This window comes from Pteronotus mesoamericanus, unplaced genomic scaffold, assembly GCF_021234165.1.
Source record: "Pteronotus mesoamericanus isolate MK-2021 breed Mesoamerican mustached bat unplaced genomic scaffold, CSHL_Meso_final contig_25, whole genome shotgun sequence".
Lineage (NCBI taxonomy): Eukaryota > Metazoa > Chordata > Mammalia > Chiroptera > Mormoopidae > Pteronotus > Pteronotus mesoamericanus.
In genome coordinates, this window is record NW_026555105.1 from 29,057,831 (window position 1) to 29,084,751 (window position 26,921).

A 26,921-nucleotide genomic window follows, 5' to 3' on the forward strand; every position below is an offset into this window, starting at 1 on the left:
ATCTCCCTCTATCATGGCTATACACCCAATCATTGATTCTCAGGTTGTTAGTTTTCCAAAAATTTTCAAAGTGTTTTCCTAAAGGTCAATTTAAGACCTGTTACAGTTCCACACTGATTCCTTTAGCTGGATTCTGTATTTCTTCAATTTATCAATATACCTTGCATTTGCATAAAATTCTAATTACATTCCTTGGTGAAACATCAATGTCTCTATTTTGACTACGAGGGTTGTTCTAGTCTCTTCTTTGCAACATTGACTGAATTAGAGAAAAAACTTTTCCACTTTTTTTCTCTATGCTGCTTAGTTACTATTCACACATTTCCTCAAAATAACAGAAATGAAGAACTGTGAAAAGAACTGGCAACTGCAGGTAGATCAGGTTCTACATCAATTACCTAAACACTGAATAAATATAATCTCAGATAAAGAACACTGAAATTTTACTAAATATGCAGTTTGAATACTTCTTTTGATCGAGCAATATGCACTGGATGCTTTGTGATATTTTTGGAATCAAATTTTACAAACAAAAGTATCTATAATAAGTATACACAAACTAAGACAGATTAGAAATTTTTTAAATTTCTTCATGTTCTTAGAATAATGTCAAAATAACAACAAAAATTTAGAGCAACATACATTGTTATCTGTAAAATCCCAAAGATAATAGCAATGTCTTTAATAATGCTTCACATTTTTATTATTCTATGGTATTTCTATTCAAGAACACTTTTTCCTTATATAGCAAATCTATAACTTTGTGAGCTATCTATCCAAAAATAAAGAACAGACCTTTGGGAGAGAACAAATATACTCAATATTATTCTTAATTAACACCTGACTAGTTTTTTTAAAAATATAAACACACTATTTTCTTATATCAGTTTTTATCTTCAATGACATGTGAAAGATCCAAAATCAAATTGGCTGTCTCCACAGCCACCTTCAGGCCACTAAGCTTAGCAGTGAAACAGTCCAAAGTCAGGTTGTTGGCTGAGCCCACATCTTCATGAGGAAGGCAGGGTTGTGGTGCAAAAGGATGCTGAACACTCCTTAAGAAACACCAGTTGAGTTCTTCCTGGCTATTGTATAGTCCACAACCACATCTCGAAAGGACATCTGGCCAGTGAACAACAGAGGGAGTATCTGCCTGAACTGACCAAAAGTGTCCATACTTCATGTCAGTGAGAATTTCACCTCCGTCATGTTCTAAAGAGCCAGTGAGAGATTCTAGTGCGCTGCAAAATGCTTCAGTAATTAGTTGAAGTTCTGTTTGAGTACACCAACCATCTTCGAGAATGCTTTCTGGCTTATTAAAAGCCTAAAGAGTAAGGAGACAATTAAAAACACAAACAGAGCAATTAGTGTTATAAAAATGTTTCTGAAAAATAGAGTACTTGGTCAAACCCTTATTCATAAAGTTACTACTTATTTTTAATTTACTTAGGGGTTTGGCACATGCTAATGGGCATATATGAGTCAGCTGGCCAGGCTATAATGCCTTAACCTAGATTTTTTGTAGTAAAAATATATGCTATCAGTTATATTGTCAGAATGAATGAATCAGAATAAATCCCATAATCAACTTATTCTGAATGACTGCTCAGTACTGCTTCCATAATATATGAACAGGCATAATGCTCACATTATAGGTTTTTAAACATAGGAAGAAGTTTCTGAAGACTAATGTCCAAAAGAAGTGCTTATTTATATTCAGCAAAATGTTTGAGATTTGTTAAAAATGAGAACATACATATTAAGACAAAAACCATTTAGGAATGTGTGCAATTTTTACATCAATATTTTAAAAATATTCTTTCTCTTTAAATTAATGAAAATTAATATGACTTTAAATTGCTTTTTTGGTTCCACCATTCTAAAGAGTTTATACTAGCAAACTAATACTGAAATGACTATTAAAAATTCATACCTAACTACTTAAAAACAGTGACCCTTTTTGAAAAAATTTCTTACCCAGGAGGTTTGAACCAGATGAGATAATCTCTAATGCATATTCTTTTCCCATATTTTCAATGCTGTATTGTTTCTTCAAAATGTTACTCAAGATATCTTCACCCTCCAAAAAGCTTTTTCTAGCTTACTCAATCATCCAGTTTACAGACTATATTATTGTCCATTCAGCATTCTTTGTCACTGATTTTGTTTTTCATAATAGATATTCTGATAACTTTTCATGAATGGGCTTTATCATCAGATAGATTTAAAACTATTTGAGAGATCAAGGTGGGACATGTCTGTAGAAAACATTTATACTCTCTCCAGTCCCAGTCATCCACTAGAAGCTCTGCAGAGACTCTTAATAACATTCTGGAACAATCAAAGAACCAACTGCAAATATCTCAAAAACATATACCTGTTTGTATCCACTTTGAAATAAAGTAGGTCAGTACTTATGAACTAATTAGAACTATAATGCAGTAAATGTATCTATTGTTAGGAGTTTCCTAGATTAATAAAAAAATTCTACTTAATAGAAATCATATATATCATAAATGGATACAAGTTTAAAAATTATAATAGAATATAATACTTGAAATGCTTTAAAAAATAAAATTAATTAATTCTTTTTTTGATGATCCAACAGGTAATGAAGTATTTTATAGAATATCAACACTTTCCATGTGAATATCAATTACTATTATACCACAGCAGCTAAGATCTCTAATATGACAATTCCCATTAACAGAATACTCATTTCAACATACACTATTTAGACAATACATAGAATGTGATCATTTGGCAAAAGGTTAGATTAATAATAATCACTGTGATAAAGGTATTACCTTATATTTGCAAATGTTATTTTCCTCAAGTGTTTTTCAATACAATATCTGATTTAGACCACAGAGAAATTAAGTATTAAAGGCTCCAGGTATGATTTGGCTTATCATCTCATAAAAAAATTACTTCTAAGAATTCAGATAATCTGAGAAGGACTATCAAACCTACCTTGTGTCTGATATATGCTGCCAAGTGAGTTTCAGTACAGCCACCTCCCAACAAAACAAATGGTTCCTTGATTGTTAACTGTAAAACATGCAGTGCTGTCTGACATGTGAGCTGCAAGAGAAACAAATCATCAGAATCAGACAGTGACATTAGGTAGACAAAGAAATGGAGCATGTTCTCAAGGCAACTTAGATAGTAAACCCAAAGAGCCTGATTTTAATTGCAAAGGAACAAAATCTCTGTTTCCATGGTTGTAATGTGATGAATCCATTTTGGAATAATAAAGATTAGAGATTAAAGAAAAATATCTTAGCCAAATATTTGTTTTCATGGACCAGATCAATATCACCTTTCACATATACTTAGGTCTGCAAATTGAGATTCACAAATGAATGGTCTCAAAATAACTGGGCCAGCAAGATTTACTAGTATTTTTACTAAAAAATTATTTCAGTCTAAATAAATTAGCTGATTAACTGATATAAAATTTATTTCAATATGCTACAGAACGGATAATACTGCTACAACCCAGCAGTAATAAAAACACATAGACCTTTAATATTTATCAAGGGTATAACCTTGAGCATACATGAATTCTCAGGCTTGTGACCAATACCATATGTTACCACTTTCCTTGTATAAAAATTGCATGTTGGGGAGGGCACGATAGCAGAGGAGTGAATGGAAGCCACACTGACCTCCTCCAAGGACCAATCTGGAATTACTAGTAAATTGTGGAGAAGTTTGTTCCAACCTGGAAAAAACAACTGAAAAATAGCGAGAGAGAAGCCTTGTAATCCCAGACAGACAGAGGAATCAGCTTTGGCACAACCTGACTGGTGAGTACGGTAGAGACTTGAGAAAGGCTGAGCACCTACGAGTGGCAGAGCCAGAGGGATATTTAAATGGACAGTTGGATTCTCTTGAGAAGAGAGGAGTCTAAACCATAAGCTGGGATCTCCAGCCTACAGCACCAGAGCTCAAAAAGTACACAGATAACAGCCAGCTGCGGAAAGCAGCAGGGTTGCTCTCTGCCAGAGACAGGTGGCTCGGGACACAGAGAACCATTGAAAGGGCCAACACATACATTTTTATTTGCAGCCTCTTACCCTGGGCTCTGGCAAATGAGGGGGCAGAGTGGGCTAGAGATGCCTGAGGAGAGACTGGGGAAGAAGGCTTTGGGGAGAGAACTGAGGGAACAGCAGGCGAAATCCTGGTGCTGACTCCTCCCCCTTACAGCAGCCGCCATCTTGCTCAGGCCGACCACTCCCCTGCAGCATGAGAGGACACAATAGCCATGCCCCTAGTAGGGACTCTGTCCTGGCCTGGTAGTGCTTAAGCCTGACAGCTGAGTACAGAGTGGCAGCCACAGATAAGAGATCCCTGGCTAAAGAGGATGCAAAAAGGTCTAGAGACACTTGAGGAGAGACTGGAGATGGAAGCTTTGGGAAGAGAACTGAGAGTAGCCAGCGGGATCCTGGTGCTGACTCATCTCCTCTATGGCAGCAGCCATCTTGCTCAGGCAGACCACTCCTCTGAGTGGCAACAAAGTGAGAGGAAACAATAACCCCCCACCCCCAGAGGGACTCTGCCCTGACCCTGTGGTGCCTAAGCCTGACTGCTGAGTGCAGAGTGACTATAGTAACACCTGAAGGACACAGCCACAGACAGTAGATTCCTGGAACTCTCGAACAGACTGCCTAAGGTCAGATGGGGTCAACATCTGACATCATCAGAGACAGATCGAGAAAGAAAAAACAGCGGCCTCCTACCACAGAAGTTCACACCACAAAGTCAAGCCAGATCAATTTAAGAAGCAGAAGCAAAAAGAGAAGAGTCTCACAAATAATGGGAAGACAAGGAAACACCCTCCAGTCAAAGGGAAAGGAGGAACCCTCAGAAAGAGAACTAAATGAAATAGAGGCAAGTCAACTATCAGATATTGAGTTCAAAACAATGGTCCTAAAGAATCTTAAAGAGCTCTGTGAGCCCAGAGAGAATTACAGAAAACTACAGGGAAACTATGAGGAACTTACTGCAAACTATATCAGCATGAACAAGGACATAGAAACTATCAATATGAGGCAAGAAGAAACGAAGAATAGAATTTCTGAATTGAAGAACACAGTAGAAGGAATCAAAAGCAGGCTAGATAAAGCCGAGGATTGAAATCAGCAAGCTGGAGGACAAGGCAGAAAAAAGCTCCCAGAAAGAGAAAGAAAATAAACTCAAAATGAATGAAGAGGCATTTAGGGAAATGCAGGACAACCTGAAACACAATAATATCTGTATAGTAGGGATACCAGAAGGAGAAGAAGCGGAGGAAGGGATAAAGAACCTGTTTGAAAAGGTAATGATGGAAAACTTCCCTAATTTGGGAAGAGAAAAAGACACACAAGTCCAGGAAGCAGAGAGGTTCCCATTCAAGAGGAACCCAATGAGGCCCACTCCAAGACACATCATCATTAAAATGGCAAATATCAAAGACAGTGAATCCTAAAGGCAGCAAGGGGGAAACAGGAAGTAACATATAAGGGAACCCCGATACAGTTAACTGCTGACTTCTTAACAGAAACACTACAGGCCAGGGTGGAATGGAAAGAAATATTCCAAGTCATAAAAAGCAAAGGCCTGCAACCAAGGTTCCTCTACCCAAAGCTCTCAATTAAAATGGAAGGCAAAATAAGGAGTTTCCCAGACAAAAGAAGGCTAAAAGAATACACCTCCACCAAACCAGCACTGCAAGATATGCTAAAGGGACTGCTTTAAGAAGATGAAGAAATAGATTGAGAAAGAGAGGAACACAGGTACAAAGGGAAAAAAAAATCAATAAAAACCTATCAATAATAACTTTAAATGTAAATGGATTAAATGCCCCAAGCAAAAGACTAGCTGAATGGATAAGAAAACATGACCTGCAAATAAGCTGTCTACAAGAGACCCACCTCAGACAAAGGACATGCACAGACTGAAAGTAAAGGGATGGAAAAAAATATTCCAAGCAAATGGACAGGAAAAAAAATCTGGGATAGCAATACTTATATCAGATAACATAGATTTCAAAACAAAGGCCATAAAAAGAGACCCAGAAGGACACTTCATAATACTCAAAGGAAGAATCCATCAAGAAGATATAAACATTATAAACATATATGCACCCAACATAGGAGCACCCAAATATATAAGAAAAATCTTGGAGGACCTCAAGAAAGATATAGACAGCAACACACTGATAGTAGGGGATTTTAACACCCCACTCTAAAAAATGGATAGATCTTCCAAACAAAACATCAACAAGGAGATTGTGGAACTGAATGATGCATTAGATCAAATGCACTTAACTGACATATATAAAACGTTTCATCTCAACGAAGCAATACACATTCTATTCAAATGCACATGGAACATTTTCAAAGATCAACCACATGGTAGCATACAAAACTAGCCTCAACAAATTTAGGAAAATTGATATCATAACAAGCACTTTCTCAGATCATGAAGGCTTAAAACTAGAAACCAACATTAAGAAAAAAACTCAAAAGCATTCAAATTCATAGAGACTGAATGCCATGCTATGAAACAATGAATGGGTCAATAATGAGATCTTAGAAGAAGTCAAAAAGTTTCTGAAAAGAAATGAAAAGAAAAACAACAGCCCAAAGCCTATGGGACCCAGTGAAAGCCAGTCCTGAGAGGGAAGTTCATAGCAATGCAGGGCTACCTAAAAAAAATAGAAGCATTTCAAATAAGCAACCTAACCTTACATCTTCAAGAACTGAAGAAATAACAACAAACAAAGCCCAGAGTGAGTAGAAGGAAGGAAATAATAAAAATCAGAGCAGAATTGAATGACATAGAGACTGAAAGAATAATTCAAAGGATCAATAAATCCAAGAGCTGGTTCTTTGAAAAGGTAAACAAAATCAACAAGCCTCTGAGCAGACTTATCTAGAAAAAATGTGAGAGGACCCAAATAAATAATACCAGAAATGAAATAGGAGAAATAACAACTGATACCACAGAAATACAAAGGATTGTCAGAAACTACTATGAACAATTATATGCCAATAAATTTGAAAACCTTGATGAAATGGACAAATTTCTAGAAAAATATAACCTTCCAACACTGAATAAAGAAGAAGAAAGCCTGAACAGACTGATAACAGCTGGTGAAATTGAAGCAGTAATCAAAAAACTCCTGGCATAGGAAAGCCCTGGACCGGATGGTTTTACAGAAAAATTTTACAAAACATTTAAGGAAGAGCTAACCACCCCTCCCCCCCCCCCCCACAAAAAAGTTGCCTGTGCTATTGCTGGTAGAGAACAACAAACTCTGTTAAAAGATGGATGATGGATATGACCATGGAATTCATCATTTCAGTGAATTATTCATACACATTTAGCATCAAAGAGTACATAATTCAAGTTAATTTATTAAGAAAAGTTCATTGTTAGGGATGTTTAGGTTATTTGTAAATACTAGAGATAATAAATGGTAACACATGCGAGGTTGACTGTAATGCCTACTTGTCACTTTAATTCTCTCATTTTTATTGTTTTTGCTTTATATACCACCTAGGGAAGTTATGGGTGGGGGGTGGAATATAGCTCACCAATGTGAAAAAAAATCATATCTTTCTGAATGACTATTTAATCCCTGCCTCAGACCCTAAATATAGAAATCAAAGTGTTACCTACCTTCAGCTCATCCCAGAGAGTGTCATTTCTGTTCCCGAGAAGTAAGCTGCAGACAGTCTCTTCATGGGGAATAAGGTGAAAAAACCATTTGATGCCAAATGTTGCAGTGCACAAATCTTTCACACTTCCGTAACTACTAGGAGAGATTGAGCTGAGGGAACCAATAGGCTGTGTTCCTATTTTTTATAGTTTAGAAAACACAAAATATATGAGTAAAAATGGAGTATACAATCATTTAAAATTATATTTTTCTCAGCCAATGTTAAGTCCCATAAAGGTATCATTTAAAATGACATAGGATAAAGAACAAGATGCATCTTCTTAAGCCTGTAAAATAAGTAGTGTTCTACTATTAACATGATATACAAATAAAGCAGAGGTTCTGTTAGTTTACTGACTTCTTTGAACATATTTCAGAAGCTATTTTGTACTCTCCAGAAAAAGGGACACAAAATTTGCGTACATTTGCTGGGACTCCAGGAACTCGGGAGGCCCATTCACAAATAAGAGATCCAAAAGAAGAACCCCACTAATGTGGAATAGGGTGAAGTGAGAGCATAGGCTATTACTTTAAAAAGGCATTATTATCTTCACCTTAAAACACAAATTAAAATATCCAAATAGCTGTTTTGGTCTCTATATAGTGAACATATAGTTCCTTTTTCCTAGCAACTGTTTACATGTAAATAGCTACTTCAGTTATGCCGAAATAAAATATGTAACATTTTAATTTCATTTTTTTATTCTTTGGTATGTTATTTTGCTCACCCTCCTGCACAAATAAAATTTTACAAAACACAAATTAATAAAAATAGAAAAAGAAGTTAGGATGACTGGAAGGTTTCTAAAATTTCTAAAATTTAGTGCAAGTTATGTATGAAATGACACCAAACTTCTTATAAGAAATAACAATCCAATTTTAAAGTCTTAACATTAAAACTCTAACTAGCAATGCAGTACTTTAGGCCAGTTTCCTCTTTCAAGCCTAACGGATTAAAACAATAATGTCTATAACATTCCAGCTCAAAATTTTTTTATGAGAACCCAGAAAATAATCACTTCTTTGAGTATACTTTTTTCATTACTTCTGAAGCCTCAAGAAACAGGAATACTTGAGTCATCTAAATTTTAAGGGAAAGTAAAAAGCCTACATTTTGTGTAATTTCATATGGTGGACACAACAGAGAATGCGAAGGGAGGATCTGGCTTTATTCCTTATCAGCCACTGGATGTGAAATATGTCCTTCATGTCACATTCTTTTCAGGGTGGGCTTCCCCCATATAAGAGTTAAATGGGGATAAGGTCTACTTCACAAATAAACTAAATGTTTAAAATGCTCTGTAAGACATAACAAGCTTTACGCACACATTGTCCATGTTCAGTAACTCCACTATTTGCCCATTTGTAATGACTCAACTATTTAGCCCAAATCAGTAAAGAGGAATTTTGTTTGGAGGAGGAGAAAGGAGGTAATGTTAACCTAGATATACCATGGAAAAATGAATTAGGCTTGGAACATAGTTCACCTTTTTTTAGTTTACCTGAGCCATGGGCTTGATATACGTGTGCATGTACGTGTGTGTGTGTGTGTGTATGTGTGTGTGTGTATTTTCCCCTTTCTGTCTCACAAGGTCCCTTATTCCAAGATCTAGAGCTCTGGCTGTTAATACTATGTCCTAATTGCACGTGGGAAAAATAACAATTGTGGACAGTTGTGGGCTGGTGTGGAAACTCAGTGACCACTTACATTTTTATGGGAAGATGCTTCATACGAACCTAATATTCACAACCTGAAATTACCTGATTCATTAAAAGCCAGCAAATATTTAAGTATATGAGTCTGACCCATATCAACAATGAATTCGAAAGAACTATTTCTATTATTTAATAATTTCCTCTTTGACAATCTCACAAAGGTAGGACAGTAAACCAGGGATGTTATATAGTCAATACTTGCCACATATAGTACTCCTTTTTTGATTTACAATAAGAGAAAAATCAGTAATCTTTAACAATGGTTTATCTAATAACTTAAAAATTAACAATTAATCAGAATAAAATAACCGTCTTTCTGACAGATTGTCAATGCAATTAAAGGAATACTAAAAAGTGGCTGAAATTAGGAACTCTTCATTTTGTCATTTTTGTTTGGCTCTAATAGGTAAATATCAACCTTATATCTGCTTTTAATTTACTGAGTTTGTGAAATACAGTGAATTTTTTGCCTATTACAGTTCTGTATGTTACTATCTTATAGCCAATTCAACAAGCATTTTGGAACACCCACTGTGTACCAGGCCTGCTGTGAGCTCTGAAAACAAAAGGTGATCCTGGTTCTCTCGGAGCTCAGCTAGAAATATTTGGGATATTTAAAGCTACAACACACACAGACACCCCCCTCCCTCTGCAACACACACACACATTTAATTAGGAACCACTGTTTAGGCAGAAGCGCAGTTGTTTGGTTAAGTGAGGAAAAGGGAATATTCTGCTGCAAAATTACTTTCTGAATCATGAAGGACTTAAAAGCTTTGTAAAACTCAAGTAGAATTTTGTGTGAAGTGTGAAAGACCTTATGACTATAAGGATGTTAGTCTTCTCAAAAATCTGTAAGATATTTGGGGGTTAAGTTCTAGATTATGACAGACTCTACAGTATATTTTAGAGCTGGGAAATACATAGAAAATAGCCATAATCACTCAATATTTAATAAGTGAACAATATAGGATCTTTTCCAGAAATGCTTGCTGCCATAAATGATATTCATATAAGCTGTGAGGTTGGCGGCTTCTAAAATTTTTCAAGATGTTAACAGTGACACACACCAAGAATATCTCTGCTCAAAAAAAAAGTGTGATTTAAAAACGATAAAGGGACAAAAGCTGAGTGTTTTACCTGTCATTTTACTCAGAGGCTCCATCAGAGCCACTCCAACTCTGTCTATGGCAATAATATGATGCATACTGAGAAACTGTTTCAAAGATGGGTGTATTACTTTTTGGCACATGACAAGATCTATGTGATCACCAACTAACTGCATTCCTAGGTTAAGCAACTGGTCCAGAACTGCATTTTCAGGAGAAACATCATAATTGACCATTACAGTTCCTTCTCCAGTATCTGAAAGGTCCCCAGATAAAGACACACGAAAGAGTGCCACCTTGAAGGAATCTGATTTTTTGATAGGCGGTATCTTCATCAATTGAACTTCTGACATTTCAATAAGTATTCCAGGCAACACAGTAGAATCTGTAACTCTTAGACCTTTTAAAGGCACAATTATACTCTTTCCTAAAATGATGTGGCCTTCGGCGTTTTCTGGAATTGTAAGCAAAAATGCTCTCAGAATCAGAGTACTGATGTGGTCTATTTCCTTTCTGGTGAGCATACAGGCAGGTTTACTTGTTAATATACTGCGTACCAAACAAAGGAGAATCTGAGTGCTGCTAAAGTTGACTGTGATTCGACAACCACATACCTCAGACTTGAGGTAACTGGTGCAGAGGCTCAAAAGATGTTTATTTAATTTAATGACAGTGGTGGGTGTCAAGCCTATTCTCTGAGCACTTTCAATCAGATTGCAGCAAAGAATGGCTGTGAATAAGCCACAGTCACTGAAGCATGACACATGATTCTGCACAGAAGTCATCAGGATCTTCAAAATGGGATGGGTGACGGAGAGGTTAGCAAGCAGGGCTGACGACTGCGAGGTGGTGCACACAGAGCCCCCCAGGCCATTGTGCAGCTGCTTCAGGCGGCCAGAAGGGCCATAGCATGACGTTAGGACTCCTTTCAAGACAGAGAGTGTGGCCCTGACTCTTTCACTTGTCAGTGGTTCACTTTTACACAGTGATGGCTTTTTAGCTTCTAAACGAAACATCTTACTTCAGGTGGCAATTTGTGAAGACAGCTTTTATTTTGTTAACCATAGTTTTCTATTTATTTTAACATTTTTAAAAAGTATTCTTCAGGAATGAAAGTCTGAGTATGTAGCATTGTGGTTATGAAATTACATAGCTTCCTGTTTATGAAGCTAATCAGCATGTAATGATTTAATGACATATTAGTAATTCCAAATATTTATTTTACTTCATTCTTTAATATTCTTTTTTTGGCCTCCCGACTGAGATTTTACAGACTGTTTTGCAGCCCTTTGCATACAGTATGTTCCGAGATGAACACCGACGAAAGCAACCCCAGCGACAAGAAGCCAGTTCTTTTTAATCCAACTTGTATTTTTCATTTCTTCGTTCAATATCAAGCTCAGATTCAAAGCTGCTTTTTTCTATAGAAGATAAAATTAAAACACTTTAGAGAAATGATTCCAAAACATTTTACAGATTGTAGCTTAATAATTCATTTTAGTGATCTATTCCTTCTTTAAAAAAAGAAACTATTAACTGGCATAAGCCTCCATAAAATGAGAAATGTAAATCAACTTAGACTATACATTCATTCCTTTATCCTTCAATAAATCCCTACAAGAAAAAGTGCTAACATTCAATGATTTTGGAAGGTACAACAGCACAGCTAGAAAGCTTATAGTACAGTTATTTGAATATGGTATGTTTTTAGAAGATAAGTGCTACATTATAAAACTTAAAGAATTTGGTCTCTGAGTCTTGAAAAAAAGCCCCAAATGTTTTTATTCTATTATATCAAGATCTAATTTTTTTTTTTCCTCTAACTTTGGTTTGCTTGGAAACTTTAGGTCTCAAAAGAAGTACATTTATATCAAATTCTGCTTGTAAGTAATTATGAAAACCAGGTAAATGTTAGCATTCCTACTGCAGAGACTCCAAGGTACAGCCTACGTTTAGCTGTAGAAATCTGCACAACATATTGAATCAAACAACAAACCATGTTTTAAATATTTGTCTATAGCTGGAGCTCAAGTTCTGTAGTTTTACACTATGAATCAGTGATTTTCAGTTTTGATGTCCTACAACTAATCCTCCCCAAAACTTTGGTTAATGACAATATAAGTACGAAATCCAGAAAATGTGCTAGATGACAGAGAAAAATAGGATCTGATTTGCAATTCATTCTCAAAGAGTCTAAATGCCATAAAATGTTATCATATACCAAGTGCACTAGAACTTGTACTAGTTTCCTTAACAAGGCTGTAAATAGTGTAACTTGAGGCATAAAATCCAGATGCTTTAATAATGCGTGGAAAGAATAAAAATCTCAGGTCATGGATCTTATCTGTTGAGGTTTGGTGCTTTGAAGGTGAAGGTTCAGTCAATTATTATTTTTAGGAATATGCTAACTATGCTGAACACTTGGGACAGTATTTAGTATAAATAAAACTCACCAAAGTTCCGAGCAGAGTATGTATGATACAGACTAGAAAGGTGATTTGAAGGTGTGCAAAGAGGTGAGGAGAATGAGGAAATGCTCATGTGGGGTGTTAATTTGAACACTCCTCTCAACCATGGCAACTGATAAATAAAACATGGACTCTAATAAAAACAATGGTGGCCAGGTTTCTCTCAGTGATAATAAAGTTATAGTCATTTCTTTTTTAATTTTATGAGGAGGAAAACAAATCTCTGTTCATTTTATGACAGGAATAGCTAAGTACTTAAATATTATTTCAATAGTTATTTTATATTCAGCAGAATCCATGAAATACATTTAAATAAAACCATAGTGAAGTTACTTCCATACATTAATTTGCACATTATGGCAACACACACCACAAATCACAATAGAAACTGTGATCAATAAATTGATTTCTCTAGTAAAAAAGTTTTCAGTACATAATGGTGACATGCACTATGGAATTTCAGTAGAACGAAGTTAGCACCTATAAAAGTCTTGTGGTAGTAAGACTAGTAACCACATGTTTTGGCTACTAATATCTTTATGAAATGAGAAAGAAATCATTGAAAGTGATAGTGACTCTCAAAAGTAATAAATTTTTTGAAGCTAAAATATTAGATACTAAGGAATGAATACAGTTAGTTTTGTCTTGGAAAAAACAGAATAATAAAGAAAATAGCCTTTTGCAAGTTACAGATTTGCATGCCCTAGAATAGATTTATGGCAAGGAGACCTTGTTCCTTTGGACATATTCATGATCCTGGTGACACTGCCAGTGGAAAGGACAGGACAAGTAATGGTCTGACCGGCCTTTCTCTTTTTATCCAAATGAGCCTGCCAGGCAAGTGTCAAAGGTCTCTGTAGAACAAAATTTTCTAGAAGCAACTACAGAATAATATTTTGCTCGTGGATAATAAAATCAACAGGTAACTCACCAAGTTAGGCTTTTCTTTGTTTTTTTGCCAGAACTTGATACTTTTTAAAAGATAATGTTTCCCATTGTTGGAACATACCATTCGGTTATAGATTAAGTTGAATTTACCTGAAGAATGCGACCGCGCTATTTTTCCTCGATGTGATCCTTCTGAGGACTTGCAAGTGGCAGACTATCTGGCTTAAGAACGTTGTCCTTGTTAGGTATTTGGAAAACAGGGCTACTTTTGACTCTGTGCCACCCCAAGTGTATGAACCCAATTAAAGGTACCATAACAACCAGAACTTTGTAGTCTTTCCAGAAGTTCTGAAAGCTCATAGTACTTCAGCATCAGTGCACCTAAGAAAGTTAAAAGAGGAAAAAAAAATAATCAATCCCTCAAATTACATCTATAAGGCACCACAAGTAGAGTACTACATTCTAATAAAAGCTGACTTTCAAAAGTTTTTAGTTACAATATACTGCAATGTTAATTAACTTTTGAGGTATGTTACAGACCTAGAGATAGCAGGAAATTAGGATTGGGAAACCTAAAAAGCATTATTAAGCTTTTAGTCAACAATTGTAAAGGAGCACAATTACCTGCTGGGAAAGCTATATAAATCTTTGGAGACAATCACTCATACATGGGTATAACGTTTTAAAATAGAATTTCCTTACATATACAATAAGAATTTAGATTCTGCATTGTGACAGGATGTAAGTGATGGTGTTTCAACTGAGATTGGGACAGTCATGCGTGCATTCCAACTCTAGCCAAAAAATTATGGTTTCAAGTGTATGAATTAGGGTGAATTCATGCCATTTCCACATTTATGTGTGGAACCACTGCATTTTAGACTGTTTACCCTTATTACTAATACTTACAGAGGTTACTGTTAACCCAGTTTATATGAACAAATTAGGGTTAGTAACTTACTTGGAGTTACAAAGTTAGTTAGTATTGAAAACAGAAATTTTTTTTTTCCTGTCTTTGATTTGGAAAGTGCGGAGTGAGGCCCAGGAAGTCTGTTTCTGATGATCTGTTAGGATTGTGAACTTGAGTCTAGATAACCTCTAAAGACTCCTTATACTTTTTTTTTTTTAGTTCAGGGACACTTATTAGGCTTTAGTGATTAGTTCATAGACTCGTGATGATATGAAGGGAACCACTTTCCAAGTTCTTTTCTGAGCACAGAACAATGAGGACTGCTTCATCATCTATGGGATATATTATGAATTAGGTTAAATTGCATGAATAAGTGTTAGTATCATGAAATCTCTTACAGTAATTTTGTATGAGTGCCATTAGGAAAATGCCGGAACACAATTTTTACTTATTCCTTCCCTTTTGTCAAGATTTAAAAGCAGCACTAATAAGCTAAATACCTGAACTCTCTTCTGTGTTCTGTGCACATATGCTAAAAATATATAGACGCTTAGGAACTAATGTCTACGTACATATATTATTCCCATCATTGGAAATCATTCCTCTCCAAGGTCCAAATTTACATTTTATAAGTATTTTGTTGCTAAACTTAAACTACTAGATGAAGAAAACATGGCCTACTTTGTAACTGAAAGTATTTTATGGCCTTTTCCTTTTAAGTCCTTTATACTTTGTGCAACCTTTATAGACCATAAGTTTTATCGGCATGTTCATGTTCTATCTTTGGAGAAAGTCAATCACAAATAACTGTATCATGATTAAATTTCATTAAAGCCCACTATGCAAAAGCCTTTGCAGCACTTGAGATTTGAAGATAAACCATTTGAAGGAGGTACTGGCTGATTTGGAGTAATGAAGGGAGAAGTATTGCAAGGATTCCTTCCCAGAGGAAAGGAGGGGCGGGGCTGCACCTGTATCAGCTAGCTTGTGTTGACTGACATGTGACATTTTTGTCCACAAAATACCTGAATTAAAGGTTTAAAAGATACCGTCATTCATATCTGGTCTCCTGGACACTTAGGGTGACTTTAACATCTGTCACTATCAACATGAGGCTATCATGTCACAGGACTTTTAACAGGTAGCATTTCTGCTATTTGCTGATTACTTCTCCATGATCATTAATATAACTTGATATTAGTCAGCTTTTTCCAGATTCTGAACTTTTAGGAAACAGCTTATAGAAAAGAGTCTTTTGGATGAAAGGTTATAACAGTAAAGTTGGGTAACTCAATAACTAAAATTCAGAACAAATTGAACTACAATCTGTTTAACAATCAATGTCTGAAAAAGTGTAGTACTATTCTCTCCATGTAAATCACAGTAACATGATGTACTGTGCACCTTTGTGGAGAACAGTGTCAATCAGCTCCCTGGAGTTAGCTTCCGGTGCTCAGTGAAACTTCGGGTCATTCATGGGTGAAGGACAAAGGAGGCACTTCATTTTGTTTATACTGTGTTTAAGTCTTTCTTCTTATTCATTAGAATAACTTAAGGAGTTATACCTCTTTTTCTACATTGAGGTTTCGTTAAGGCTGGGAATCAGTTATCTGTTTTGGTTGAAAACTCATTATTTGCCAAATATCACTGAGGGCCAGTAACAGCACTTCCTGGTTAAGAAATGATGTGGGTTGATTTAATAATTAATTACCTTAATGTTTACTCAAAACCTACAACCTCCTATTTCCTCAAACTCTCCATATCTCACATACTGATTTGGTTAATGGAGGTGAGAGAGCAGGTAATGATTTTCTGAAGATTATTCTGTTGTCATTTGAGAGAGGCTTGGAAAATGATTAGGATCAGATGATACGGTTTACTTTACAAAGCACTTTTACAGTCTTAACTTTTAATTCACATAAATACACACCTAACCGCCCATCTCCACCAAACAAGATGAAATTAGTACTCTCAAAATGGTATAGTAACCTTAATTTATTTTGTTTCCTGGAGAGCTTTCCAGCATATTTCATGTACTCTGTTGCTTAAAAAACCAGCTTCCTAGCATCAGACACAAAAGACTTTATTGAGAAGGTTCACTGTTGAGAAAAAAACAACACAGCTTTGAAATTTGAAATCTGATGTAGTCAGTGAGATAATGTGTTCCTAATTTTGTTCGTATCCTTTTGTGGAGCTTTTAAATACATTTTGGGGATACGACTTTGATTTAACTCTTTTTCTTTTCAATTCTTCTGTGGGATTCCCTCCCCTCCCCTCCAAAAATTAACATTAGCATCACTGCCATTTTCTAATAAATATAGTACAGGCTTACTTTTTAAAATTAGAAAATATAGAACTAAGGAAAAGAAAGCTACACATGTATATAATCTTGGTTTTAACAAAAATATGATCATAATAGATGACATGCTATTTTGTAAACTTTCTTCCCCCCCCAGAGTATTAATCTTATTAACCTTCATTATGATTTTTTAATAGCTGTACAGCTTTTGACTATATGGAGGTATCCTAATTTGACAGGTCACTCATTGACAGGAATTTGATTTTTTTCAATGTTTTATTGCTAAATATGCTATGGTAGTAAGCGTTCTTGTTAACACTCCAGACCCCACGCTCACAGACAATATATGTTGCTTCAATGATAAGATAAAGACCTACCAGATTTCTTAACAACGCATTTTTCATACAAACTTACAAGGTTTTAGAACCCTGACTTTTACAAAGATTCATGATGCCGAGCAGCAGGTACACTAGGAAATCCAATTTGGAAATGGAAAATTAAGCTAAATAAAGTTTAACCTAAAATGGTTCTTCCCTCGAAACACTTACCAACTCTTTCCAAAAAGTATGGAACTATTTTATGGACACCAGAGATCCCTGCATCTGAAACAAACATTTCTCAAGAATGTGCTCAAAATGATCAGCTTTGATGAGCAATAACAGGTTGGTCCCTAGGATAAGTGAGTGCTTGCTGTTCATTCAGCGAGCTTTTCTTGGGAGGAAAGCAGCAGTAGGAATGACTGTGGAAGACATTTCTCCTCCTCTTACCCTCCTTTAAGTACCTGTGAGTCCCCTTTCCTTACCTTTCCTGAATCGTCTTTAAACACACTCCTAAACAATCAATCCAACAAACAAACAAACAAAAAAAAACAGAGGGCTTGGAATTCTTTAAACCAAGACTAATGAAATTAGTGAATTTTCTATAGGTAAAATAGAAAATAGACACTTATGGTTTTATACATTGAGATGCCTTTTGTTAAGTTTAGAAAATGTTAGGGGAAATCTTAAGACAGATGATGCTTTCTTATACTCTTCTTTCAAAAATATATACCTTGCATTATTCAAAAAGTTTCATATTTCTATTTTGTTTTGTTTTCATAGTAATTTTATGACACTGCTTTAGAAATAAGGAAATACTAAATAATTGATTCTGAGATTAATGTCAATTAATTGTGGCACTTGACGTAGACTGCAGAGCCCTGAAGGTTTTGGCTGATATCGTAGTAAGCAATTTTCAAAAGTTACAAATTAGTGTCTCAGCTCTGGCAATAGAGTCAATCAGAACTCCCAGTGCATGATGATGGACAAGAAGAAAATTCTAAGTGCACGGTGCATGCTTGTGAGGGTCACAGAGGTCAACTATCCAGTGCATTAAGCCTGGCACGTCCTTCTGATTCTTGTGTCAGGTACAAAAGAGGTTCACTGTAGCCCTGGCTCATGTGGCTCAGTGGATTGAGGGTCGGAGGTTCAATTCCCAGTCAGGGAACATGACTGGGTTGAAGGCAAGGCCTCTGGTGGCGGGTGTGCAGGAGCCAACCACACATTGATGTTTGTCTCCCTCTCTTTCTCCTTTCCTTCTCCTCTCTCTAAACATAAATAAATAAATAAATAAATAAATAAATAAATAAGTAGATCTATCTTTAAAAAAAAAGAAGAGGTTAACTATAATCTCATGTCACTTTGTCCAAAATGAGAGGGCAAAAGAATCTATTATCCTCGAAACAGAACATTTGGGACCTACTAACAGTTGAGATTAGCTGGGCTAATTTTAGTTCAGTTTTCTTTAGCTTAGTTCGTAGTGCAGAATAAATAGCATGAGATTAATAAACAGAATGGGAAGGTGCTTGTTATATTTCTCCACCTCATTAAAATACTGTATTCTTTTTGAGTACATATAAATATAAGCCAAGAAAATACTGAGCAATATGCTTCTGACCACAAATACTCTCTAAAGTTAAGGCATTACTGTGTCTAGAATAGCAAATTTCCCTCTCCCCAATTTGTATTACAGAGATTACTATCTCCTCAGTTTCTACCACTCAAGCCTGATAGGCTTACTACAACTTGTTACATTCTAAGCTAAATGAAGGTTTTTTGGTGATAGCACTGTACTGTACAGTAAAAGGCAAAAAGGCAATTATCAGTAAGCTTCCTAGAAAATCGTAAACTGCCTGGCCCTAGCTATCAGATTACTTTCTATGTAACATGATGTCAAGTAAAACCACCAAGTGTTGTTACTGGCAATGCTAAATTAAGTTTACAGCAACCTGGATGCAGTAAATATTTTGTAAAAGATTCTCATTTTGCTTACTGGGTTTGCTGGGCGCCATCTGCTGGTCTTTTGGACACAGTGTTAGGTAGATCCCTTTTTTTTTCTTTTGGTCTTCATTCCTGCTCTGCTTAAAGTATTTGGAAAAATTATTTTTAAAAACTTCGACTCAATGTAATTTAATCATGAAGAGGACACTTGACAGATTGTTAAACAATTAACCCAGCTCTGTGATTGTGACATCTGATGAAGTTTACTGCAATGTATATCTTTTCTTTTACAATGATGTTTGCTTTAGGTATTTGTGAATTCTTCATTCCTGAATTCCAATTGTTGATGCTAAGAAGTTATTTTTATCCTCAATTTTTAATAGAGCAGTTCAAGTTTTGTAATTTTTTGTGTGTGTATACATGTTGGAAAGGACTGCATATTGTCCTTATGACTATTCAACTGACATGCTAAAGAGAACAATAGTTTCCTTTTTTTACCTAACTATATCACCTAAAATAATAGTTTTGCTGAACTTTTCCAGTCTCGTGAAAACACACACACCAAAACATTACTGCCAACTCCTGATGAACTAAATGCATACTTGTCACTTTGTCCAAAATGAGAGGGCAAAAGAATCTATTATCCTCGAAACAGAACATTTGGGACCTACTAACAGTTGAGATTAGCTGGGCTAATTTTAGTTCAGTTTTCTTTAGCTTAGTTCGTAGTGCAGAATAAATAGCATGAGATTAATAAACAGAATGGGAAGGTGCTTGTTATATTTCTCCACCTCATTAAAATACTGTATTCTTTTTGAGTACATATAAATATAAGCCAAGAAAAAGTTTCCATTCAGCAAAAATCCAACCACCTTCCCTACTCCAACATTCAAGGTCAGCTTGACCTACACTAAGTAGCTGGGCCGCTGACAGCACAGCCTAGTCAGAACTGGGTCAGGAGCAGTCAGAGTGTAGTGAAGGTCAACATAGCTATGCATAAGTATTTTATGGTCTCTGCTAACCCCATCTTCCATTACTGTGAAATCAATGTATTTACAAATAAATAATATACTGAAAGCATCATGAGTTTTACGTAGGAGCTTTACTAAGAGTTGGCAGCCCAGAATGTGAAGCTTGAGTAAGTGACTAGTAATTAATGAAGAGAAAATCAGTTTACTGGCAGCCTGTGGCTTATCAGAAAGGCTGAAGTGCTGTTTACAGAATTTTTAGAGTTTATAAAGTTTATAGAATTGTATGAAAATCTTTCTATCCCTTTTCACCGTTTTTTATATCTGGATGCCACTGGATGCTGGGGTTGGTGTGGGGAAGGCAGTTAGCCAGACTATTCCAAATTAAACGTGCAGTTGATTGGGCCCATGATGCTCCAGCAGTGATTTTACATGCCCCTGGTCGGCTGTGAATCCCTAAGGAGCTGATTTCTCTCTTCGTCATTTCTGAGATTTCCATTTTACCCTCCACCTATGTTTCGGCAGATACCCAACCTATTAGCCGGAGGAAATTGTGGCTACTGGGTATTAGCACCCTCACCTTCCTATACTCCCATGTAAAAACCTATCCATCTCAGCTCTCAATCTTAACTCCCTTCCTCACTGTCTCAGAGGAAGAACCTATACTGCTGCTAATTATCCTCAATTCAGTCCACTTTCTACTGTGTCTACGGATTTTAACTCCTCTGATCCCTCTCTTTCCCTCACCTCCCACTGGTAATGGATCTTCCTCCTCTGCATAACCTGACCATTTGTCTCCATTAAAAAGAACCAAAAACAAATTCCCTAAAGCAGCTGCCTCTTATCAGTCTCCCTTCCAGCCACTATACAATCTGATTCTTTTCAAATAATGCATCTTTTTCCAGAGTGACTGAATACTTCCATCTTCAAACCTAAGTTATCTGCTTTCATTCCATCTTCCATGGAAACTGCTCTGTCTATAAAGATCACCAGTATCTCCCCTGTTTGATCTTTCCAAGGATTTTGATGTGTTCTTGAAACTCTTTAAGTACTTGAGATTCTCGTCTATTCCTTTTCAATCTCCTTTACCATGGTCCCTCAGTTTCCATCCACCTATTTAACCTTATTAAAGATCTTTCCTTGGCCGGCTTGTCCCCCGTGTTCTTGTTTCCTGGGTGGTCTCATTCACAGCCAAAGCCCCTACTTTAACACATCCACTAATTACTTTTGTACCTTCTCTTGCTTAGAGGCAGTATATCCAACTGCTACTATTCACCTTTACCTAACTGTGCCCACAGAATCTAAACTCATCTCATGTAAAAATAAATCTCTTTCCTTCCCAAATTGCTATTCAATGTGTATTTCCTGTTTTGGTTAGAAATTTTTTTTAAAAAAGTGCATTACTTATCAACTTGTCCAATTCAGAGGTCTGGATACGGCAAACTCTATCTTTTTCCTTATACTCATCAAGCCAGTCACACAGTCCTGTCACTCGACATGGCTTTTCTTTTATGTAACTTTTCCCCGCAGCCACAGCTCTCATTACCTCACAAGACCTCCTGGCTAGTTCTAGTCCAGTAGTTCTCGAAACAAAAATTCTTGGGCTGCCCCTGACCTACTAAATCAGAAACTATAGGGTGGGATCCAGTATTCTGTGTTTTTAAAAAAGTCTCAGGTAATTCTGAAGCTAAAGTTTGAGAACCATTGCTCTAGTTTACTCTCCACTATTCTTCAAACAGTTACCTGCAAAAATATCCCAACAAATCTGGTCATGTTGCTCCTTTGCTTAAAGGCGTTCAGTGACATTTTTGACTAGAAAGTATAACCTAAATTTCTTAGGACAGCATTAAAGCCCATCAGGATCTAGTTCCTCCATACCAGCATCAGAAGGTAAAGCACAGCCAATCATTTTAGTAAGACTGCATTGTCCTGTAGTAGTTAAGGAGGTAAGTTGTGGAATCCTACTGCCGGGGCTTTCAGCCTCTACCTTACCACTGTACAGCCGGCTGTGTGACCTTGGATGAGTCACTTAACCTCACTCTGCTTGTTCTATCATCTGTAACATGATAATGACTTCCGTATCACAAGGCTGCTGTGCAATTAGTACAATACCTGGCACTTAGTCTGGACTCAGTGATCGCTAGCTATTATTACTTTGATTATTTTAAAAGGAAAAAAATACTACTGGGGGTCAACCTGGAGTATAGCAAGAACAAGAGAGGACTGGAATGGCTAAGGGAAGTGGTCCCCATGAAGGAAACCTGCTTATCTGGGCAGTTTCACTTAGTCTAGATGTCAATAAATATACCCAGATTCTCAAGATAGAGGTTCTGAGGTATTTGGTGCTCTTTTGATTAGAGTGAGGTGGACCTATAATCAGATTCTATCATGTTATAGGAAAGAGGCAAGCTCCTAAAGTGAGAGCCAAAAAAGCTAACTGTGAAGGAAAACAGGAACACTTAAGGGAAGAGCAAAACAGCAAAGATGGTGAATAATTTCATATTTCTCTGATAAGTTAATAAAGTTGCCTTCTGATTAAATATGAGAGTCCTAGCATGATGAGGCTTTGAGTAATGATGGGAATAAAATTCTAACCTCCACCAATTAGTTATGATCTTGGGTAAACTACTTTTTTCCTGCCTCAATTTTATAATCTGTAATATAGGGCTAGATAATGAAGGTTACTACATGTATACTTACGTATTTATTAGTACAGTGTCTAATATGTGGAAAGTATTCAATACATAGCAGATATTATTATTATTTTTGGAAGAACAGTGTATTTCATACAAATCATATATAAAAATAATCACCTCTGGAGATACCTGTTTGACCAAAGTGATTGTATATTATCATTTAATATTTCAACAAGTATTTGGTTATAACTTACATAACTGGGGACTAATGAAAAGACAGATTGAAATGCAGTCATATTTAGTGTTTATATCTTTTAGGGTTTATCGATTTTCACTTCAAATATGTGAGATTAATTTTATTCAAATGTTTACTTAAGTGTCTATTAGGTGTTAGCAAGACATTAGGCTGGGAGGAGGTGGGAAAGTGAGACTATCAAAATGAGTAAGGCATGGTTCTCATCCTCTCAGAGAATACAGGCTTGAGAAAAAAAGGCACAATCCTATTGAGACACAATTAAATGCTCTATAGGAAGGAAAAAAAAAATACTGTATAGATTGAAAGTCTTTACCAAGTTGGCTAATTTTTCAAAACCCTACTTCTTATTTTCTTCTCTATCTTCCCCTGAATTAGTCTCAATCCATTTTTATTTACACCATCTCTAGTTACAGCAAGGAGTCAGTATCTATTAAAAATGGTAACTGCTACCCACTATAACAGAAGGTAGTGGTCATTTGTTTTGTTTCTCTGCTATATTCTCAGTGCATAGCAGAAAGTAGAGTCTTGTTCCCTTTGTCCTGCACAAGGTGGCTTGTTCCAGTTCTTCGGCTGTTGGTTCAGATGTATCTTCCCAGAGAGTTTTCCTCTGAGCATCCCCGCTAAAGTTTTTCCCTTTCTCACCCCCCTTATTCTCTAGCACGTCTCCCTTTCACCTTCAAAGCCCCATCTTTGCAGTGAATGCTGTGATGTGCCACTCTGACCCCTCTGAAGAATGAGACACTTCCTTAGGTCTTGGGAGTGCTGAGATCATCCTCAGTGGTCAGTCACCCTCCCAGATTGACTATGCCAAAGACATTTGGAGCCCTGGCTGGTATGGCTCAGTGGATGGAGCCCTGGTCTGCACACCAAAAGGCTGCTGCTCGGATTCCTGGTCAGGGCAAATGTCTGGGTTTTGGGCCAGGTCCCAGGTTAGGGGCATGCAAAAGGCAACAGCATGATGTTTCTCTCTCTCTCTTTCTCTTTTCCTTCCACTCTCTCTAAAAATAAATAAAATCTTTTTTTAAAAGAGAGAGTTGAAGTTATGCCCTCTTTCCAGGGCAACAGGCACCCAATCAATGCAGGGGTATAAAGGTTGGCTCTTCCCCTCAACTTGGGACAACCTTCAAGGGCCAATCCAGCACCAGTGTTCCCATGAGACAGGTGGAGGCCTTCCCTGGGACTGCATTGCAGCTCAACTTTTTCTATTCACCTAATCCTGCTTTCTCTCTTTGTAATGATCCAAAAGTACTTCCTAATAAATATCCTCCGCTCCAGCCTCCTGAGAGTCTGCTTCCTAGGAAACTCAACCTGGAAATACCTTGTTCATTTACCAGTGGACTTATTTACTGTTTCTTTTCCCATCACCAGAATATAAGCTCCATGCCTGCCTTGGTCACTGCTGTATCTGCTAACTCAGTACAGCGAGATATATATGTGTATGTATATACATACATATTAGTATACATAGTATATATAAATTCTATAGTATATATAGTACACTCGTATTTTGACATGTATAATGTGCTTCCATATTTAATGCGCACCCATTTTTTGCCCATACTTTCAGGAAAAACTTTTGTTTTGATTTTTAATTCAATTTATTTATATTTAGATACTTGTTTTTTTTTGTATTATAAAGGCATTTTAGCATTTATTTTTGAACATATTATGGTACAAGAAATTTTATGTAACAAATAATTACAAGACATAAGAACAGATACAAGGTATTTCAGGGACTACCCATGTATAGTGGGCATCCTTATTTTCCCTTCAAAAATTTGGGCAAAGAAGTGCACATTATACATGGCAAAACGCGGAAGTCTATATATAGTGTGGATAACTGACGATGTTAATGAATGAATGAAACTGCAAGTATTGACAGCTTCTGAAAAAGGGCAATAGGATTTTGGGCACGATCCTTTTAGGAAGAAAGATGCACATGACCTCAGAAGGTCAACACCTCAAAAAGATTTCGATCTCTGTAAACTCAAAGGTGCTGAGTCCTGCTTCTGCTTTCACAAGGTTGGCACTATTACGCTCTCTGTACAATAGTTTTGATGTCCAGTTCCACGTCACAGGGTGGCCCTGCCTCCCTGACAGACACAGGTAGCCAGGGCCATCCCAGCAAAAGAGGACTGACCGAGGAGTCACAGGGTCCAGCCAGAAGGCGTCAGCGTAGGTGCAATCGGTGCTTTCGCTGGAACACCTTCTCCATCTACTTCACGGTGCGGCCACGCAGATGGGACAGCGAGGAGGCTCTACCCCTGGAACACTACCCACAATATTGAACACGCCCTCGCCATCCACATTCCTGCCACCGACAAGTATTTACTGCCTATAGCTTTTTCTTTCTTTTTTTTTAAATCCTCACTCGAGAATATGTTTATGTATTTTAGATAGAGAGGAACATGGATCTGTTGCTTCCCGTTAAGCGCCCGACCCGGATGGAACCACAACCTAGTCATGTGCCCTGACCGATCTGACCACAGCCTTTCTGGTGTACCGTACACGCTCTAATCAACTGAGCCACCCTGCCAGGGCCTGCCTACAACTTTTTAGAAGGTAGATCTTTAGCTTTCGAAGGAGCCAGCCTTCTTCTTATCCCCACCCCCAAATATCCTTCGGAGAGGACACCCGTGACCTTTCTGAAAAGGGGGTGGAGGCACCTGCAAGTCACTTCTCTTGGGTCAGCTAGCTTTTCTACCTGAGATTCCAGTGTTCTCACCTGCCCACCAGCCGTCGCGCCTCCCTAGGCCGCCGACACCAACGGGCCCCAGAGGCCGAGCCTCACGCAGCCATGCGCCTCGCACCGGTGCTTTAGAAGAGGAGCCTGCGCAGCTCTGCGATTGCCGCGGGTCCCACTTTAAATTCCACTCTCCGAGTTTTAGAGAAGTTCTCGGTCAAGGAAGCAGTGGCCGTGGCCGGAAGGAATAGGGACGGGTTTATTAGCTTAACTCTCAGGGGGCAGGATTCATTCAGTATCAATCTCAGTAAATTGTTGAAATTGAAAAATTTAAATAACACGTAAGATTTAAAAAGCGTCTTCTTTATAGTGTGTGTTTTAGACGCACTTACCTAACGAATAAAAAAAAAAAATCCAAGCTTCTCAGGCGTCCCTGATTTGACCAATCACAAAGCTCCTGATTCTGTCGATCAGCGCCAATTCCCCTCCTTTTACGGTTGCCATGAAAACCAGGAGAAAAGGACTTTTCACCAACTCTCGGGATTGGGTTGGAAAGGGGGCATGCGCAGTGCAAGCTAGTCCCTCACCAGTCACTGCCTTCGGTCCTTACCTAAAGTTTTGCTGGTTAGTTGGAGGACAGAACTTTTATCTCCTCTACCATTCTAAGGAATTATTGAGGAAATTATGTTTATGGCTATTTTAAAATTTATCCGACATTGTAAAAGCCACCTTTATTTTCAAACCTGTCTTTTCTATAATTTCCCCAATCGAAGATTCCGAAGAATCTTCCCATCCTTGTGTATTGTCAAGAGACACTTTACTGTAGAAAGTTGCGTTTTATTTTTCTTTCAATCATCTCCGCTGTTAAGCACTGTAGGTAACCGTGATTCGTCACCTGCCAATCATATTCTCTGGGTTCACCGGCTCTGAATAGCCCGCCTTTGCCGCCATTTTTGTTTTGGTCCCTTCTTGAAAGACGCGAGGTCGTCAGCTGAGGCCATTTTTCTTTTGGGCAGACA

At 37.1% G+C, this 26,921-nt stretch overlaps 2 protein-coding genes across 3 annotated transcripts; both read right to left on the minus strand.

The window, feature by feature from the left end:
* Window positions 1-566: 566 nt before the first annotated feature.
* MKKS (MKKS centrosomal shuttling protein) lies at window positions 567-11,752 on the minus strand. Its single transcript, XM_054574051.1, has 4 exons — window positions 10,568-11,752; window positions 7,672-7,847; window positions 2,974-3,084; window positions 567-1,324 (listed from the first exon to the last, which is right to left on the minus strand). The coding sequence occupies exons 1-4, from the start codon at window positions 11,550-11,552 to the stop codon at window positions 884-886; spliced, it is 1,713 nt and encodes a 570-aa protein (XP_054430026.1). The 5' UTR covers window positions 11,553-11,752; the 3' UTR covers window positions 567-883.
* Window positions 11,753-11,820: 68 nt separating this feature from the next.
* Window positions 11,821-26,101, minus strand: LOC129070865 (uncharacterized). Of its 2 annotated transcripts, XM_054574054.1 has the most exons (4): window positions 25,945-26,101; window positions 19,412-19,496; window positions 14,043-14,273; window positions 11,821-11,957 (listed from the first exon to the last, which is right to left on the minus strand). In XM_054574054.1, exon 3 carries the CDS (start codon window positions 14,250-14,252, stop codon window positions 14,061-14,063), a length of 192 nt encoding a protein of 63 aa, XP_054430029.1. In that variant the 5' UTR covers window positions 14,253-14,273; window positions 19,412-19,496; window positions 25,945-26,101; the 3' UTR covers window positions 11,821-11,957; window positions 14,043-14,060. The 2 variants fall into 2 exon arrangements, with proteins under 2 accessions (XP_054430029.1, XP_054430028.1); XM_054574053.1 differs by lacking the exon at window positions 19,412-19,496 and having other exon boundaries at window positions 25,945-26,097.
* Window positions 26,102-26,921: the final 820 nt, after the last annotated feature.